Below are 16,128 nucleotides of genomic sequence, written 5' to 3' on the forward strand. Positions count from 1 at the left end.
TCCATGGCAAAGTACGCCACAAGACCACAAGCTGCAACCCAGCCAGTAACAGGGTGATAGAATGCTGGCACCATTCTCTGAAGGCAGGTGCTAGAGTATGGTTTGGACCACCGCTTACTTGGTCTGAGAAATACCTACAAACCCGATTTAGATTCTTCACCAACCAAATTAGTATAGGTGAAGCATTACACCTGCCAGGAGAGTCTGTGGATGCACATCCCCTATAGCTGCCCACCATGAGGGTTGTGACCTTATTAATTAATTGAGGAAACATATTTCTCTCATTCCTCCCCAGCAAGCATCAAGACACAGCATGATACATCAGGATCTAGAGATGTGCAGGAACATCATGTTTTGTACCAATGGTAAAACTGTACAGGTCACCTGTACTGGTAAACCGGAGTGTGTGTGCCAGCCACTACAGGCCAAACTGTACAGGCGTAAAGACCTGCACAGGTGATCAGAGAAGAATCTAAATTCAATTCTTCCTACCTGCTCAGGCGTGTAAACCTGTGTGTGTGTGTGTGTGTGTGTGTGTGTGTGTGTGTGTGTGTGTGTGTGAGAGAGAGAGAGAGAGAGAGAGAGAGAGAGAGAGAGAGAGTCACTCCGGCAAGCCTGTACATGTTTTTGGTAAGGTGGGGCTAGCTCCCTGAGTAGAGAGCATCGATTGTCTTTGTATTTACGTGTACAACAGTGTTAACTAGTGACTACACGCATGGTAGTGCTCAGCTCTTGTGATCAACATGTCAAATCGAAAACAGAACCAAGTGTCAAGTGATAGAAGAGTTTATTTAAATGTATAGGTTGGAACCTTGTCTGTGGCAGGTGAAAAGTAAAGAGTACCACAACCGTGAAAAGAGAGATGCAACCTATGAAAGACTTGTTATTAAACTGAAGGAGTTAGAACCCGATGCTACAATGCAATCTGTAGTAAAAAAATAATAATTTAAGAAGTAATGTACGTAAAGAGAAGAACAAACGTGACACGTCAATTAAATCTGGAGCTTCAAGTGACAATGTCTGCACATCAAAATTGTGGTACTTAAATTTGTTCGATTTTCTTGGCGATCAAGCTACTCCTGGTGTGTCTGTGTCAAACCTGGATGACGAGAATGGATGTGAAATCGATTAAGTAAGTACTCAGATTATTTATAACACTCATTCAATTTAATTTAACTACATTTTTAACAAATGGAAAGTTTATATTTGGAGTCCACGTTTTTTATTAATTAGTGCAAAATGTTCTGAACTGTATGAATTATTAACTTACTAAGGCCAAACTTCTTCTTTTAGTCTATTTTTTTGTTTCAAAGAACCCTATTGTTTTGCCATGGAACTTTGTCTTCATTCATGAAGTATGAAGTGAACCCATTTCTAAGCTGTTTAGCAGCAGACGTTATGTCCCCGTGGCTCAGACGTTTCAGTGCGATCATATTTGACTCTGAGGCATAATTAATATTATTATTATGTATATTATGCCCCAGTTAAAATTTTGTCTTTGAATTGTGAAAAATTACTAAGAATAAAAAATTTAAAAAATGTATTTATTATACATCCCTGAAGATACACTCCTTTCAGCACATTATAGATGGAGTCACATTTCTCTGGAATTATTTTGCCAAGAGCTTGGGGTGATATTATAGTAGAATATTTGAGACATTCGTACAATTGACCCATTGCAAGAAACCTCAGAGTAGCTGTCAGTCTTTCGTGGGCAGAAACAGAAGTTATCATAACTGTATTTTTCCTTTGTATTAAAGGAGTCACAAGTGACAATGGTTTTTGGTAAACATCTTCATTCATCCGCAAATAATTACGGTAATCTGAGGGATCTGAACATAACTCTCTTACTAATCTCGTATGAGTGTATTTATTTCTCCTTAAAGCCACTCTTTACACAAAGTTTTTCGTTTTTGCTTCCTTTTACTCTTCATGGTCACTAACAAACCGACTAATGAGGTCTCGTCGTCTTCTTGCCTGCTTGGCATTTATCGACTGACTGAGTTAAAATCTTCCTGTTTACCATAGCGTGCGTGTGCTCCAGCCTGCACAGGTATTTCTTTCTGGTATACCTGTGTAGAGTTACCTGACAGGCATGCCGGAACGTGTGTGGCGGCCTTAGACGATGCTGCACTTCCTCAACGGGGGCTGACAAGCATATAGCGCAGTGTTCTGGTGTGACACAAATATTTATTTACATCATGCTGTCAAAAAAAATTTTGGCGCCAGCCACCAGAGGCGCTACATTCCATAATGACATTGCACTTACTCCTAGACTGAATCTTTTTCCTTTCTTTATATAAATAGTTCTTAGTAATGGAGTAATTGTCGTCTCAGTTATTTTTATGGATAATTCTACCAGAAAGTAAAACTTCTCAAAGCTGTATTCTCCATCGGCAAGATTTGCCTTCCTGTACAGGAGTGGATAAAGAATTAAGAATTTTCTTGTACAACAGTGTCACATTTCGTACACCAGCCAGCTAGATTGCAACATGCATGGTAAGTTGATCCGACGGTCTCTAATTCGTGTCCATTCTGAAATACATACAAACATGTCAAACAATATTTATAAGGGAATAAATAGAGCTTGTTTACTTTCTCTGGTGTGGGTTTCCTCCTTAAATAACTAATAACCTCCTAAACAACTGTTTTTTCTTCTTATTTAGAGATGACATTTTCACTTCAAAAGTTGTTTAGTGGAAATTCGTCACCTTATGTTGTTATTTATATATAGTGTGGGTGTCAGCACCGTTCTGTTATTGTAAAACTAAATAGTTTTTCGGTTTCAGGCAGGCTATCTGACCTTGCATGTGGCAGAACACTAAATGAAAAAATTATCCAAGTTGTTATGGAACATTTGCAATTTTCAACAAAAACAAAGCACAATAATAAAATAAAAAATAAAAAAAGCACACAAACGCATGAAATTCATTGGCATTCTGGTTCGAGTTGCCGGTGATGGTGGTCGTGTGTACGTGTGGTGTACTTGCTTGTGTGAATGAATGTGTACATGTTTCTTTTCCTGACGAAGATAGTGGCCATAAACTAAAATTCAAAATTTTCTATAATGTGTAAGTGTATTTTAATTGTGCCTGTCCGCAACGTAATGTGTCACCTTTATGGTAAGTAGGGAACTAACTTTTTCTTACGTTCTTGAAATCTATTACTACAGTGGTGACCAAAATTAAAGCAACAAACGAAGATTCTGCAAGGTTGCGATCATTTTAGCACAAAACAGAATACACAGGTGATAATAAAGTAGAAGCAGTGTACAGAATACAGAACGTAAACAAATGCAACATGCATAACGGTAGACAAAAATGTCCTTGGCTTTTTCCAACTTAACGGATTTGCAGACACTTTCTTACTACAGGGTGATGTGCTCAGTATGGGGTGCGACCATCTCTGGCAGCAGTACAGGCATGAAACCGACAGGGCATGCTGTGAACGATGTCACCAATCTCATGTTGAGGCAATAACGCCCTTTCCTCCTGCACAGCTGCTCACAACTCTTGGAGAATGTTTCGTGAAAACTGATGTGATGCAATCCATCTCCCCGTGCATCCCAGACATGCTCGATGGGATTCAGATCGGTAGAGTGAGCTGGCCCCACCATTGTTGCAATATCTTCCATTTCCAGAAAAACACATCCAACCATGCTCTATGAAGCTGAGCATTATCGATCACCAGTACGAAGTTTCGGCCCACTGCACCTTGCAGGAACCGCACATGAGGTCCCAAGATCTGGTCACAGTGCCTGACAACAATTTACCCTTGCCTATTCACATGTATAATTTCGTGAAGAGGTGTTAGTGTTGTTAACATAATCCTTGCTCACATCATTAAAGATCCTCCTCGATACCGGTCGGTCTCTTTGCACAGTTTTTGGGTCGCGAAATCGAGTTCCACGTTCCCTAAAGATGCCAATCTGTCGAGAATCACTCTCCACACCATATTGGGGCTGAACTGTGAAAAGAACATTGGCCCACTGTTCGACCGTCCGGGTGCCATGCTGACGATTCCACTCTACACGTTTCCTTCTGTGAAGACGCTTCAGAGGTACACACGCAGCAGGTCTCTGATAATAAAGGCCTCGATACAATATGTTCAGTGGGTGCTGTGGGGTCAGATGGCAGTAGCCGTTTAGTACTAAGGCAGACAGATAACGGTCCTCACTTTGTGATGCCACTAATGGTCAGTTCTGCCCTGATCTTTGGGATACAGTTTTGGTCTCTATAAACTGTCCCCACCCCCGAAACACCACAGAAAGAGTCACATTAGGCCATTAGGCCATATCAGGTTGCGACTATCCTGCTTCCATTCCTTCTATGGCCCTCCACCGCAGAGAGTTTGGTAGGCGTCTTCTCGTCTGTGACTGTGTACACAGCAATTGTGAATGAGGGGCTACCCAGGAAACACTACCATGCTTGATAGGTGCCCTGGCGGCGTGGTTGTCCATTGACTGGAATGCCACCTTCTGAACAGAACACGATCGTACGGACATAAGTTGCCAACTGGCTTGGATATATCGTGATTTAGGCACAGAACAGGGAAATAGCAGTTTGTTTGTTTAATTTTGGACACCAGTGCACAACCTGGGTAAGCACGGCGAAAATCAGTTTACTCCCGTCTCCCACATTAGCGGACGACTTTGTCCAAACTTTAGTCCGAGATACCTCGAAGTGATGAGATGTGAAATAGCGCCGTTTGAAATGAATTGTGGAGCATTCTCCAGTAACGTGACGAGAAGTGACGGCCAGCGTCAATTGGCCTTATATCATTACTTCATCCTTTTCACTTGTCATAGCATAGCTTTCGACGCGAATGCACTATTTGAGAAGTTTGCCCCAAGTTGCATTGTTAGCTGCAACAGGCTGAAGACGTGCTTTGTTGGTGCTGCACATTTTAGCGATTTTGATCAAGCTTACGCTGCAGTGTTCTTCTTCGGTACGCCAGTGTAGAAGTGTGCACAGACTCAGCTAAGTGAAAAATCCGTCAGTACGCAATTAGGAATTTTCCCTTGTGCGATACCGCGTGTAGAGGATGGTGTGCCGATTATAGTTCTAGATTCGCATATTTGACTGATTGCGTCGCTTCTGCATAGTCTTTCACTGATTGTATCAATACCCAATTATTTTGTGATATATTGTGAAATTTCGAACATTCGCGATTGCCGCGATAAACTAGTACTGTTATCGTCTATTGTGGCTTAAACTAAACTGTTCTTTTTTAAAATATTTTCAGAACAGTAGTCCTATCTTTGTTCAAAACAATCGTTCTCTTACTGTATTGCAATATTACATGAGAAATAGGTTAGTTTGAGAATTTTCGGAAGCTTGCAATACTATATTTTCGTTAGTTACCGGTACGAGTGTTTAGGATATGTAATTTATTTCGCAGCAAATCGGAATTTGTAATTTCTCAGTTCAGCCAAAGAATACATGATCCGCGAATCTCATTGCATATCAATGCAAATAAACGTGCTTTTCTGAGAATTTTCGGAAGCAATCATTGTCGTTACCATAATCTAAGAGCAAATTTGAAGCAAATCACGTTTGTGATTTAGTTACTGAAGCAGATTTTCTAACACATTGTATTACACCTACTTTCTCCTCAAAGAGGAGTAGCCCTATATGTTATCTGCATGTATTGTAAATTAACTCTGTTTTCGAGTTTGCTAACAACTATATCAACATAATTAGGAAACTGATAATTTTTATCACAGGTTTTTGCGTTGCATTGCTAGAAATCTCGTTTTTGTGTAGCGCTTTAGTTCTTATAGGGAATCAGCAACTTTTCAGCTCAACAGGTTAAAAGAAAATCAGTGGGGTTAGTGCAAAGTTATATGTTCATTCCCTTGTAATACATTGCACCAGCCAAACTGCAACACCATTGTGAATGCTGTTCTTAAACATGGGATGAATTGATTGAATATCGTAAGCAGCTGGAAATTACCCTGACTACTGTCAAACGATTGACAACTGCTGCGAATCAGTGTGTTGGAAGCGGTCCTGAGAGTTGTGTATCTGTGATAACTTTACCAGAGGTACCTCAGGTACTGTCCTCTCCTGTGCATCCTGTCTCCTCTGCACAATGTACAGGATCTACCGTTACCCTCCACTTGACTGCCAGTGGCGTGTCGATGGTAGATCCAGGCGTCCTCTACAGGGTGGATGTGGAGGGAGGACTCAGGGTGTTGTACCGATCCCCCTACCCAACAAGTCTGAGGTGCTGTCTTTAACTGAAACAGAAAGTGAGCCAGTGGAACTCACTTCACCTGTTTCCCGGAAACCGGTTTTTCTGGTGTCCGGAGGAAGCAAACACGAAAGTGTAGGTAGGGGTCTATTAATCATCGGCAGTTCAAACGTATGGAGAACAATGGTATCCCTTAGGGAAATGGCAGCAAGGGACAGGAAAGGACACCAGGTGCACACAATGAGATTGCCTGGGGGCCTCATTCAGCATGTTGAAGAGCTATTCTAGCACCCATTGAGGGAAAAGAGTGCAACAAACTACAGATTGTGGCTCACATTGGAACAAATGATGCCTGTCTTCTGGGCTCCGAGGTCATTCATGTGTCACTCCAGCAACTGGTAGAGATGGTGGAGAAGGCCAGCCTTCCGCATGGAGTTTCAACGAAGCTCACAATTTGCAGCATTGTTACCAGATTTGATAGTGGTCCTTTGGTTCTGAGTCGAGTGGAAGGTCTGAACAAGAGACTTCAATGTTCTGTGACAAGCTAGGCTGTGAATATCTGGACTTGTGCCATAGGGTTGAGAACTGTAGGGTACCCTTAAATAGGTCAGGTGTGCATTAGAGGCTGTTACTCAGGTAGCTGACTGTGTGTGGGATGCACACAGGGGCTTTTAGATTAGGCGACTCTCCATCCAATTCAGACAACGATAACTGTAGGAAACTCAGAAGTATCTGTGTATGATCGAAAAAAATGATTTCCACAGGTCAGAGTATTAAAATCCTAATGATAAACCATCAAAGGATTAGCGACAAAGTGACATAATTTGCAGTGTTCATGAAAAGCAGTGAAGCTCACATAATACTAGGTACAGAAAACTGATTGAAAAGTGAATTTAACAGCAGTGAGATTTTTGGGAAAATTTAAGTGTGTATCGAAAGGATGGGCAGATGGAGATGGTGTATTTGTCGCAGTAGACAAGGATCTCAAATCCACTGTGGTAGAAACTGAAGGTGCATGTGAAACTCTTTGGGCAAGACTCTGTATGAGGGGTTTGCAAAAATGATAATTGGATCCTTCTATTACCCACCAGACTCATCTCGTGATGTAACTGAAAACTTTATAGAAACCCTCAGTTCACTTATGCGTTTTTTCCCCAATCACACCGTAATCATTGGTGGAGACTGTAATCATCCAACATTTAATTGGGAGAATTACAGTTCTGTTAGTGGTCAGTGAGATAAGACATCAAGACAAAAGATCTAAAGGCAACAAATCGACCTGACCTCTTTGAGTATGACGACATCGATACTCGTATCAGTGACCATGACGTGGTGTGACAACAATAATTCCAAAAGTACAAAGGACAACTAAAACAAACAGAAAGATGTAGATGTTCAACAAACTAGATAAAAAAAGTCAGTAGTGTCATATCTCAATGAGGAACCTGAAAGTTTCACTGCAGGGTAGGAGCAAGCAGGGGAACTCTGGCTCACGTTTAAAAGAATAATTGGACATGAACTGGATAGGTATGTTCCCAGCAGCACAGTTCATAATGGGAGGGAACCTCCATGGTGTACGGTCACTTTAAAGCAACTTCTAAAGAATCAGAGATTACTGTACAATAGGTGTAAAACAAAGTGGAGGGCTATAGATAGAGAGATGAAAAATGAAACGGGTTTGACTGTCAAGAGAACAATGGATGATGCCTTCAGTGACTACCGCAGCAAATATTGTCACGTGATCTTTCACAGATCCCAAAGAAATTATGGTCATATATAAAGGCTGTTAGTGACACCAAAGTTAGTGTTCAGTACCTTGCGAATGAGACAGGAACTGAAACTGGGGGTAGCGAAGGAAGCTAAAATGCTTAACTCAATTTTCAAATGTTCCTTTACAAAGGAAAACGCAGGAGAATGGCCCCAATTTAGTCCTTGTACCACTGAAGAGATGAATGAAATAAGCATTGGTGTCAGTGGTGTTGAGTAACAGCTGAAATCGTTAAAACAGAGCAAATCTCCAGGCCCCAATGGAATCCTTGTCAGAATCTATACTGGACTTGCAGCTGAGTTAGCTCATCTACCTACTATAATTTATTGTAGATTTCTCGAACAATAAACCGTACCCAGATCTTGGAAAAAGGCACTGGTCACACCCACCTACAAGAAGGGTAGTAGAAATTATCTTTGACATCGATTTGTTGTAGAATAAGAACATATTCTGAGCTCAAAAATAATGAAGTGTCTTGAAAAGAATGACCTCCTCAGTGTCAACCAGCAGGGATTTAGAAAACATTGATCATATGAAACCCAACTCGCACGTTTCTCACGTCATCCAGAACGCTTTGGATCGAAGCAGTCAGGAAGATGCAGTATCCCTTGTTTTCCGAAAAGCATTTAACTCAGTACGGCATCAACGGTTGTTGTCAGAAGTATGATCATATGGTGCATCAAGTGAAATTTGTGACTGGATTAAGGCCTTTTTGTAGGGAGCACACAGTACATTATCTTGGATGGAGAGTCATTGTTAGATGCAATAGTAACTTTGGGTGTTGCCCTGGGGAAGTGTGTTGGGACACTTGCGGTTTGTATCGTATATTAACGACCTTGTAGACAATATTAATAATAAAGTCAGGGTTTTTGCAGATATTGCAGTTATCTGTAATGAAGTACTATATGGAAGAAGCTGCATAAATACTCAGTCAGATCTTGATAAAATTTCAAAGAGGTACAGAGATTGGCAACTTGCTCTAAATGTTCCGAAATGAACAGTTCTGCACCTAACAAAACGAATAACCGCAGTATCTTATGACTGTAATATCAATGAGTCACAGCTGGAATTGGCTGACTCATACAATTACTTGGGTGTAAAATTTTATAGCGTAAGAAGTGGAATGATCACATTGGCTCAGTCATGCTTAAAGCAGCTGGTAGACTTTGGTTTATTGGTAGAATACTGGAGAAGAGCAATCAGTCTACAAAGAAGATTGCTTACAAATCCTTCGTGCGACCAGTTCTAGAATACTGCTGAAGTGTGTAGGACCCATACCAGTTAGGAATAACGGGGGACATTGAGCACATACAGATTAGGGCAGCACAAATTGTCATAATCCAGGGAGAGTGTCACAGAGTTACTGGAGGAACTGAACTGAAGAACTCTGTAAGATAGACGTAAACTATCCCGAGAAAGTCTATTAATAAAGTTTCAAGAGCCGGCATTAAATGCTGACTTAAGGAATATACTACAGTCCCCTAAGTATTGCGCACATAGGAATCGTGATGATAATATGAGAATAATTGCTGCACGCACAGAGACGTTCAGACAATCATTTTTACCGCGCTTCGTACGCGATTGGAACAGGAAGAAACCCTAATAACTAGTACAATGGGAAGTATCCTCTGCCATGCACCTCACGGTTTTTTGCAGAGTATAGATATAGATGCAGATGTAGTTCAGCGCAGCAGACGATGCGAAGACGTATGCAGATATGCTAGTCCATAGTGAAGACGGAGATACGAACAACGATTGTGGTTGCAAACAATGTTGTGAACAGAAACGTGTTTTTGAATTTGGTGTAAACGCAGCTTAAATTGCAGCCAATAGAAAAACTAAAAAAACTTATATTGACTGCTTGTGTGCTGGAAATATCAAGATTTAACGATCAGTGCTTCCCTATAAAAAACATTAGGATTTAACTAGGCTAAAAAAATGCTGATGTTATTATTGTAATGTATCTGTTATTACAATGAAATGAGTAAATGCTTCACAAGCGAACACAAATATGTAAATTAAGAAAAAATTATGTGTATACTTTACAAATTGCTGGGAAGTTTGCCTCTATATTCGTAGTATTATGTATAAAATTATGTGTCAAAATTTTAAATCTTACCTTATCCCCATGTCCATAAATATTATGTTATATTTTCATACCTGTGTTGTCTAGGAACTCTTTGACACGAATTTATCTTTATATATTTTATCTTTGTGTATCTGTGCGTGTGGTAAACATTTGTTTAGAAGAGTGAACGTTGGAGTAATGTATAAGAATTGAAGAATACAAGAGTGTCTCATTTTGTGTTCTAAGTAAATGCAGAAGTTGTATAAAATTAACAATGATTATAGAAGATCAAGAGTCGTTTAAAAGCTGGCTTTCGGCCGTACTGGAACCTTTGTAAGTAGGCCAAAGATTGCAAACGTTGCACAATTAATGGATGAAATTTATGAAGTTTTATGCGTTTAATAAAGATTTTTGTCTACTCGAACATTCTGCGTGTTTGAATATCAAGCCCTGCAATAATGACATTTTCTCGACCTTATCGTATGCATAATGGTGGGATTTCAGTGTTTTACTTTAGTCAGGAAATCAACCGAGAAAGCCGACAGTAGTTAAGAGATCCCGATGATTGGCTCCAAATATCGACATCTGTTTTGTTTGCACATAAGAACTATGATGAATTACTTTCAACTTTAAATTTCTATACGACATTCATTTATGAGAAAACAGCCTGTGCCACTATGACTTTCCCCGTGTATTAAACGTCACTGAATTATGAGTCGAAATTTATTAACACCTAATGTGATATGTTTCCAAATAGTTCTAAACTCGTACATCCAGTTAAACACACTTGAATGTTGTCTGACCAAATACTGCTATTTGCAAACCAGTTGTGTTCTATTTAGTGGGAATTGGTTCATGCTCAGTCATCTTAGAGTAATATGAATGTCATGTTTCGAGGATTTCATCCACAGTGATATTTTTCACTGTATAGCGAAAAGCTGCAGTTCCAACAAATGCTATTTTGAATTTATGAACTTCCTTTGTGAATGGAGTGTTGTTATTGCATTTGCATGGATTCTCTCTCTGAAGTAAACAGGACGTCTGCGAGTGTCCTAGCTCCATTGACATCAGCATTTAGGTTCTGTTGATCTGGACTGGGGGAGTGAGAAGTGGGGGATTCAGTTCAAAATTTAACTATGCTTTGCTGATTTTTGTTTAATATTCATTTCACCTTCTGTAGTACTGCTTCTAACAAGTTTTTTGCTTAGACTTTCTAAAATTATTTTTAGCATAAAGGAGTTATTGAAAATTTGAGTGATTTATTCCAGTGTACCAACATGGAAATGGTTTTCTCTTGCTTTATCCTCTCTTAAAAATCTAGCAGTGTTTCAGAGTCATAGCAAAAGTTTGAAGCCTGATTTGCCTTAAGAAGGTTTCTTATGATACCTGTGTTATCCACTATACTCTGTCACAGAGTGTGTTCTTTGACTGTAGAGCCTGCATTATCACAAAATATGAATTTTTCCTTCCCAGTACCAGTTCACCAGAAGGCTGCAGATAGGAGGTGCGGGTACACTCTGGGTTCTTAACACCCATCTCTCCCAACTTACACTAGTCAATCATTTCATTGTCTTTCATCTCCTTTAGGCTTCTCCCTTTACATTCTGCTTAGTGTAATTTGTAATTTAACTACCTTCTGTTGTTAACTTCCATGTCAATACAAACTGCCGCATTCCCATTTTAAGTAGTGTAACCACTTAATCACTGAGTAAGGTGAGAAGAGACCAGCAGTGTTGACAGCACTTGCCATGAGATATGGTATTTGTCGGCAGCTGGTGGTAACTAACCAGTGAGAAAAAAATGGCCAAATGACATATTTTATAAGAGTGACTGGAAGGAATGTTGTCCAGTTCTTACGTCAGTATACAGGTGAAATGTTCAAGGATTCAGAAAAAAACAGTGGTAATGATAAAAATAAATTTTTATTGTGTGATGTAAATCTGAAATGACAATGCCTTGTAATGTGATTACTATCTTATGAAAAATAACTTGAACTACTTGGTAAATGCAGGCAGCCTTTTATTTTATCATATCACAACCCATTTATCAGTGTCCAGTCTGTCCTAAACCCGAATCAATGAGCCACATGAATTTGTTGCTACAACCTTCGTTCCAGTTACTAGTTTCTTGTCACACAGCATTCATTGGCTTGACAACTCACAAAGGCACTGTCTTCATTTAATCTACCGTAGACCTTGAATTAGCCTACTCTACAAAAGTCGGGCACTTTATCATAATCATCATCATCATAATCATAATCATAATCACCCCCTCCCTCCAAAAAAGAGAGAGAGAGAGAGAGAGAACCACCTTAAAGTGTAAGCTGCGCCACTGAAAATTTAAGGAAACCACGAGTAACCTGCAAAGAATAATCAGTGGTAGCAATTACACACACACACACACACACACACGCACACACGTGCACAAAAGTCAAAGTTTGTGAGGCAGAAATTCCTTTATGTTGAGAAAATAGTGAAAAAGCAAACTAGTGCTTTTCATTTATTATTATAATGTTGTTCTACCAAGAACCGACGGAAGATTCTGTTAATATGAAAAATATTTCTTTCCCAGCTGCCTCGGGGATAAGGCATTTGTTATTCCAGACAGAGAGAGATCTTCTAAAATTGATATAAATTCTCATTTAGTACTGTTTATGGAATGTGTATATTATGTACAACCTATTGAAATAATGACCAGACTCCACAAAATGTGATACATAGCATACAAATCACCCATGAACCACTGACTTTGCTAAGGTGGTGTGGCATGCATGCGTTAGTGATGCAGATAGCTATACTGCAGATGCCACCACAGTGAAAAGGTATGCTTCCTGAAGGAGAGACAGCAAGCTTTTCAGCAGTTGCAGGGCTGACAGTGTGTACAATTGACTGATCGGGCATTGTAGCAGACAGCATGTCATTTCTGTGCCGGTACTGTAAACGACTGAAGGCAAAGTGAAACTATGCCGTTATTTTACCTGAGAACATGCAGCTCTACTGTACAGTTACAATGATGGCATCCATTTGGGTGAAATATTCCGGAGATAAAATAGTTCCAAATTTTCGGATATTCAGGTGGGGATTGCTCAGAAGGATGTCATCCTCTGGAAAATGAAAACTGGCGCTCTGTATTTTAGAATGTGGAGTTCCTTAATCTAGTAGGGAAGTTAGAGCATTGAAAAGAGAATTGAATAGATTGAAGTTACATATAGTGGAAATTAGTGAAGTATGTTGGCTGGACGAACAGGATTATAAATACAGAATCATGTAGGGTTACTGCAGGAGTAGGACTAATATTGAATAATTTAATCAGAATGAGGTGAATCTGCTGTGAACAACTTAGTGAACACATTATCATAGCTACGAGAGTTACTAAGTCAACACAAGACAATTGTAAAAGTTGATATGCCAGATAGCTTGGAGCTGATAAGATTATAAGAATGTATGACAAGATAAAAAATAATAATAATAATAATAATAAAATTATTTTGATAGTTAAGGGAGGTTAAAGAATTAATTGTGGTGGGAACTGAAATTCAATAGAAGCAAAAGAAAGAGAAAGAAAAGTAGTAGGAGCGCATGGACTGGTTGAAAAGGAATGATAGAGGAAGCCATCCGGTAGAATTTTGCACAGAACATAATTTATGTTAATTGAAGGTGGAGGAGGAGGGGGGGAGGGAAGGAACTAATGATGTCAGCTGCATTTCTACTTTATGTGGAATTAGCGGTGCCCAATGAAAATGCGTGTCCGACCTGAATTCAAACTCGGGATCTCCTGCTTACTATACAGTTGCCAGCAGTGTTAATTGTAATTGTCCATACTATCTCAGTATGACTCCAGGCTGATCAACTTTCCCACCTAGCACGTCCCCATTCGTGCTCTACCTTCTGCGGGTCCGGGTATTAGAATAGGCCCGAGGTTTCCCTGCCTGTCGTAAGAGGCGACTAAAAGGAGTCTCTCATGTTCTGGCCTTTATGTGATGGTCCCCTGTAGGGTTTGACCCCCATTTTTCAAAATTTTCCCAAAGAGCAAGCCAACTGGGGAAGGGCGTCGTACATGGTGCATCGTGTCCATTGTGCCTTGAGATCTTTAGCCCATTTTCTTGTTGTTGAACTGCAGTCCAGCTCATTTTGCATCTCTTGGGCGAGGACGCCTTCCTGGGTGAATTTGCTCCACCCACTATGCAGTGTCGTTTTCTATGCCGACGATGACCATGCACTTCTTTGCACCTGATATCCAGCACGGTAGCCAGTCTGTTGTGGTGGGGCCGCTATGTACCCTGTTGGTTGTAGCCCCCTGACAACACAGGGCTCACTCTGCTGATGCCTGCGCTGGTAACTCCCCACGTATGCCAAGCAGTAGATGCTCATCACGCTGGGGCACCGGGATTCCCAGCAATGGCTATTCTGCCAGGTGGCCTTCGCTGCGGCTTGGTGGCCCCTGTGGGGAGGCCCCCAGTCGGAGTGGGTGGCATCAGCGCAGATGACGCGCAATGAAGCGTACCACGTCATCACTTGCTGGTGATCACACACCATCAGTCTCTTAAGTGTTCCAAGTCTCAATACAATGCAAGAAAGTCAACCCTAAATCATTCCCCTCCCTGGCCACACCATAGGAGGAACGCCAGGCTAAGGATGGCAGGGTTCACAGGAGAGCTTCTGTGAAGTTTGGAAGGTAGGAGATGAGGTAATGGCGGAATTAAAGCTGTGAGGACGGGATGTGAGTCGTGCTTGGATAGCTCAGTTGGTAGAGCACTTGCCCGCGAAAGGCAAAGGTCCTGAGTTTGAATCTCGGTCCGGCACACAGTTTTAATCTTCCAGGAAGTTTCATATCAGCGCACACTCCGCTGTAGAGTGAAAATTTCATTCTAGAAACATTCCCCAGGCTGTGGCTAAGCCATGTCTCTGCAATATCCTTTCTTCCAGGAGTGCTAGTTCTGCAGGGTTTTTAGGAGAGCTTCTGTGAAGTTTGGAAGGTAGGAGACGAGGTACTGGCTCAATTAAAGCTGTGAGGACAGGGCGTGAGTAGTGCTTGGGTAGCTCAGTTGGTCGAGCACATGCCCACGAAAGGCAGAGGTCCCGAGTTCGAGTCTCAGTCTGGTGCACAGTTTTAATGTGCCAGGAAGTTTCATATCAGCGCACACTCCGCTGTAGAGTGAAAATTGCCTTTGAGTCAGTGCCCCACTGCAGACTCCTAACTAAGGTACGAGCATATGGGATTGGTTCCCAAGTATGTGAGTGGCTCAAAGACTTCTTAAGTAATAGAACCCAGTACATTGTCCTCGATGGTGAGTGTTCATCGGAGGTGAGGGTATCATCTGGAGTGCCCCAGGGAAGTGTGGTAGGTCCGCTGTTGTTTTCTATCTACATAAATGATCTTTTGGATAGGGTAGATAGCAAGGTGTGGCTGTTTGCTGCTGATGCTGTGGTGTATGGGAAGGTGTCGTTGTTGAGTGACTGTAGGAGGATACAAGATGACTTGGACAGGATTTGTGATTGGTGTAAAGAATGGCAGCTAACTCTAAATGTAGATAAATGTAAATTAATGCAGATGAATAGGAAAAAGAATCCCGTAATGTTTGAATACTCCATTAGTAGTGTAGCGCTTGACACAGTCACGTCAATTAAATATTTGGGCATAACATTGCAGAGCAGTATCTACATCCATACTCTGCAAGCCACCTGACAGTGTGTGGCGAAGTGGAACAAGCATGTAATGGCAGTTGTGGGGAAGGCAGATAGTCGTCTTCGGCTCATTCGTAGAATTTTGGGAAGATGTGGTTCATCTGTAAAGCAGACCGCTTATAAAACACTAATACGACCTATTCTTGAGTACTGCTCGAGCGTTTGGGATTCCTATCAGGTCGGATTGAGGGAGGACATAGAAGCAATTCAGAGGCGGGCTGCTAGATTTGTTACTGGTAGGTTTGATCATTTCGCGAATGTTACGGAAATGCTACAGGAACTCAGGTGGGAGTCTCTAGAGGAAAGGAGGCATTCTTTTCGTGAATCGCTACTGAGGAAATTTAGAGAACCAGCGTTTGAGGCTGACTGAACTAAAATTTTACTGCCGCCAACTTACATTTCACGGAAAGACC

At 41.0% G+C, this 16,128-nt stretch overlaps 1 protein-coding gene across 3 annotated transcripts in view; it reads left to right on the top strand.

The window, feature by feature from the left end:
• The first annotated feature begins 10,003 nt into the window (after positions 1-10,003).
• Positions 10,004-16,128, top strand: part of LOC126100304 (RNA-binding protein 26) — a 248,156-nt gene continuing 242,031 nt past the window's right edge. For 2 of the 3 annotated variants that reach the window (XM_049910913.1, XM_049910914.1), the window contains exon 1: positions 10,004-10,364. In XM_049910913.1, the coding sequence (XP_049766870.1) occupies positions 10,306-10,364 (59 nt within the window). In that variant the 5' untranslated portion in view covers positions 10,004-10,305. The remainder of the gene's footprint in view (positions 10,365-16,128) is intronic. The other variant, XM_049910912.1, reaches the window with a different exon arrangement.

The sequence above is a fragment of the Schistocerca cancellata genome, chromosome 9, assembly GCF_023864275.1.
Source record: "Schistocerca cancellata isolate TAMUIC-IGC-003103 chromosome 9, iqSchCanc2.1, whole genome shotgun sequence".
Taxonomy (NCBI): Eukaryota; Metazoa; Arthropoda; class Insecta; order Orthoptera; family Acrididae; genus Schistocerca; species Schistocerca cancellata.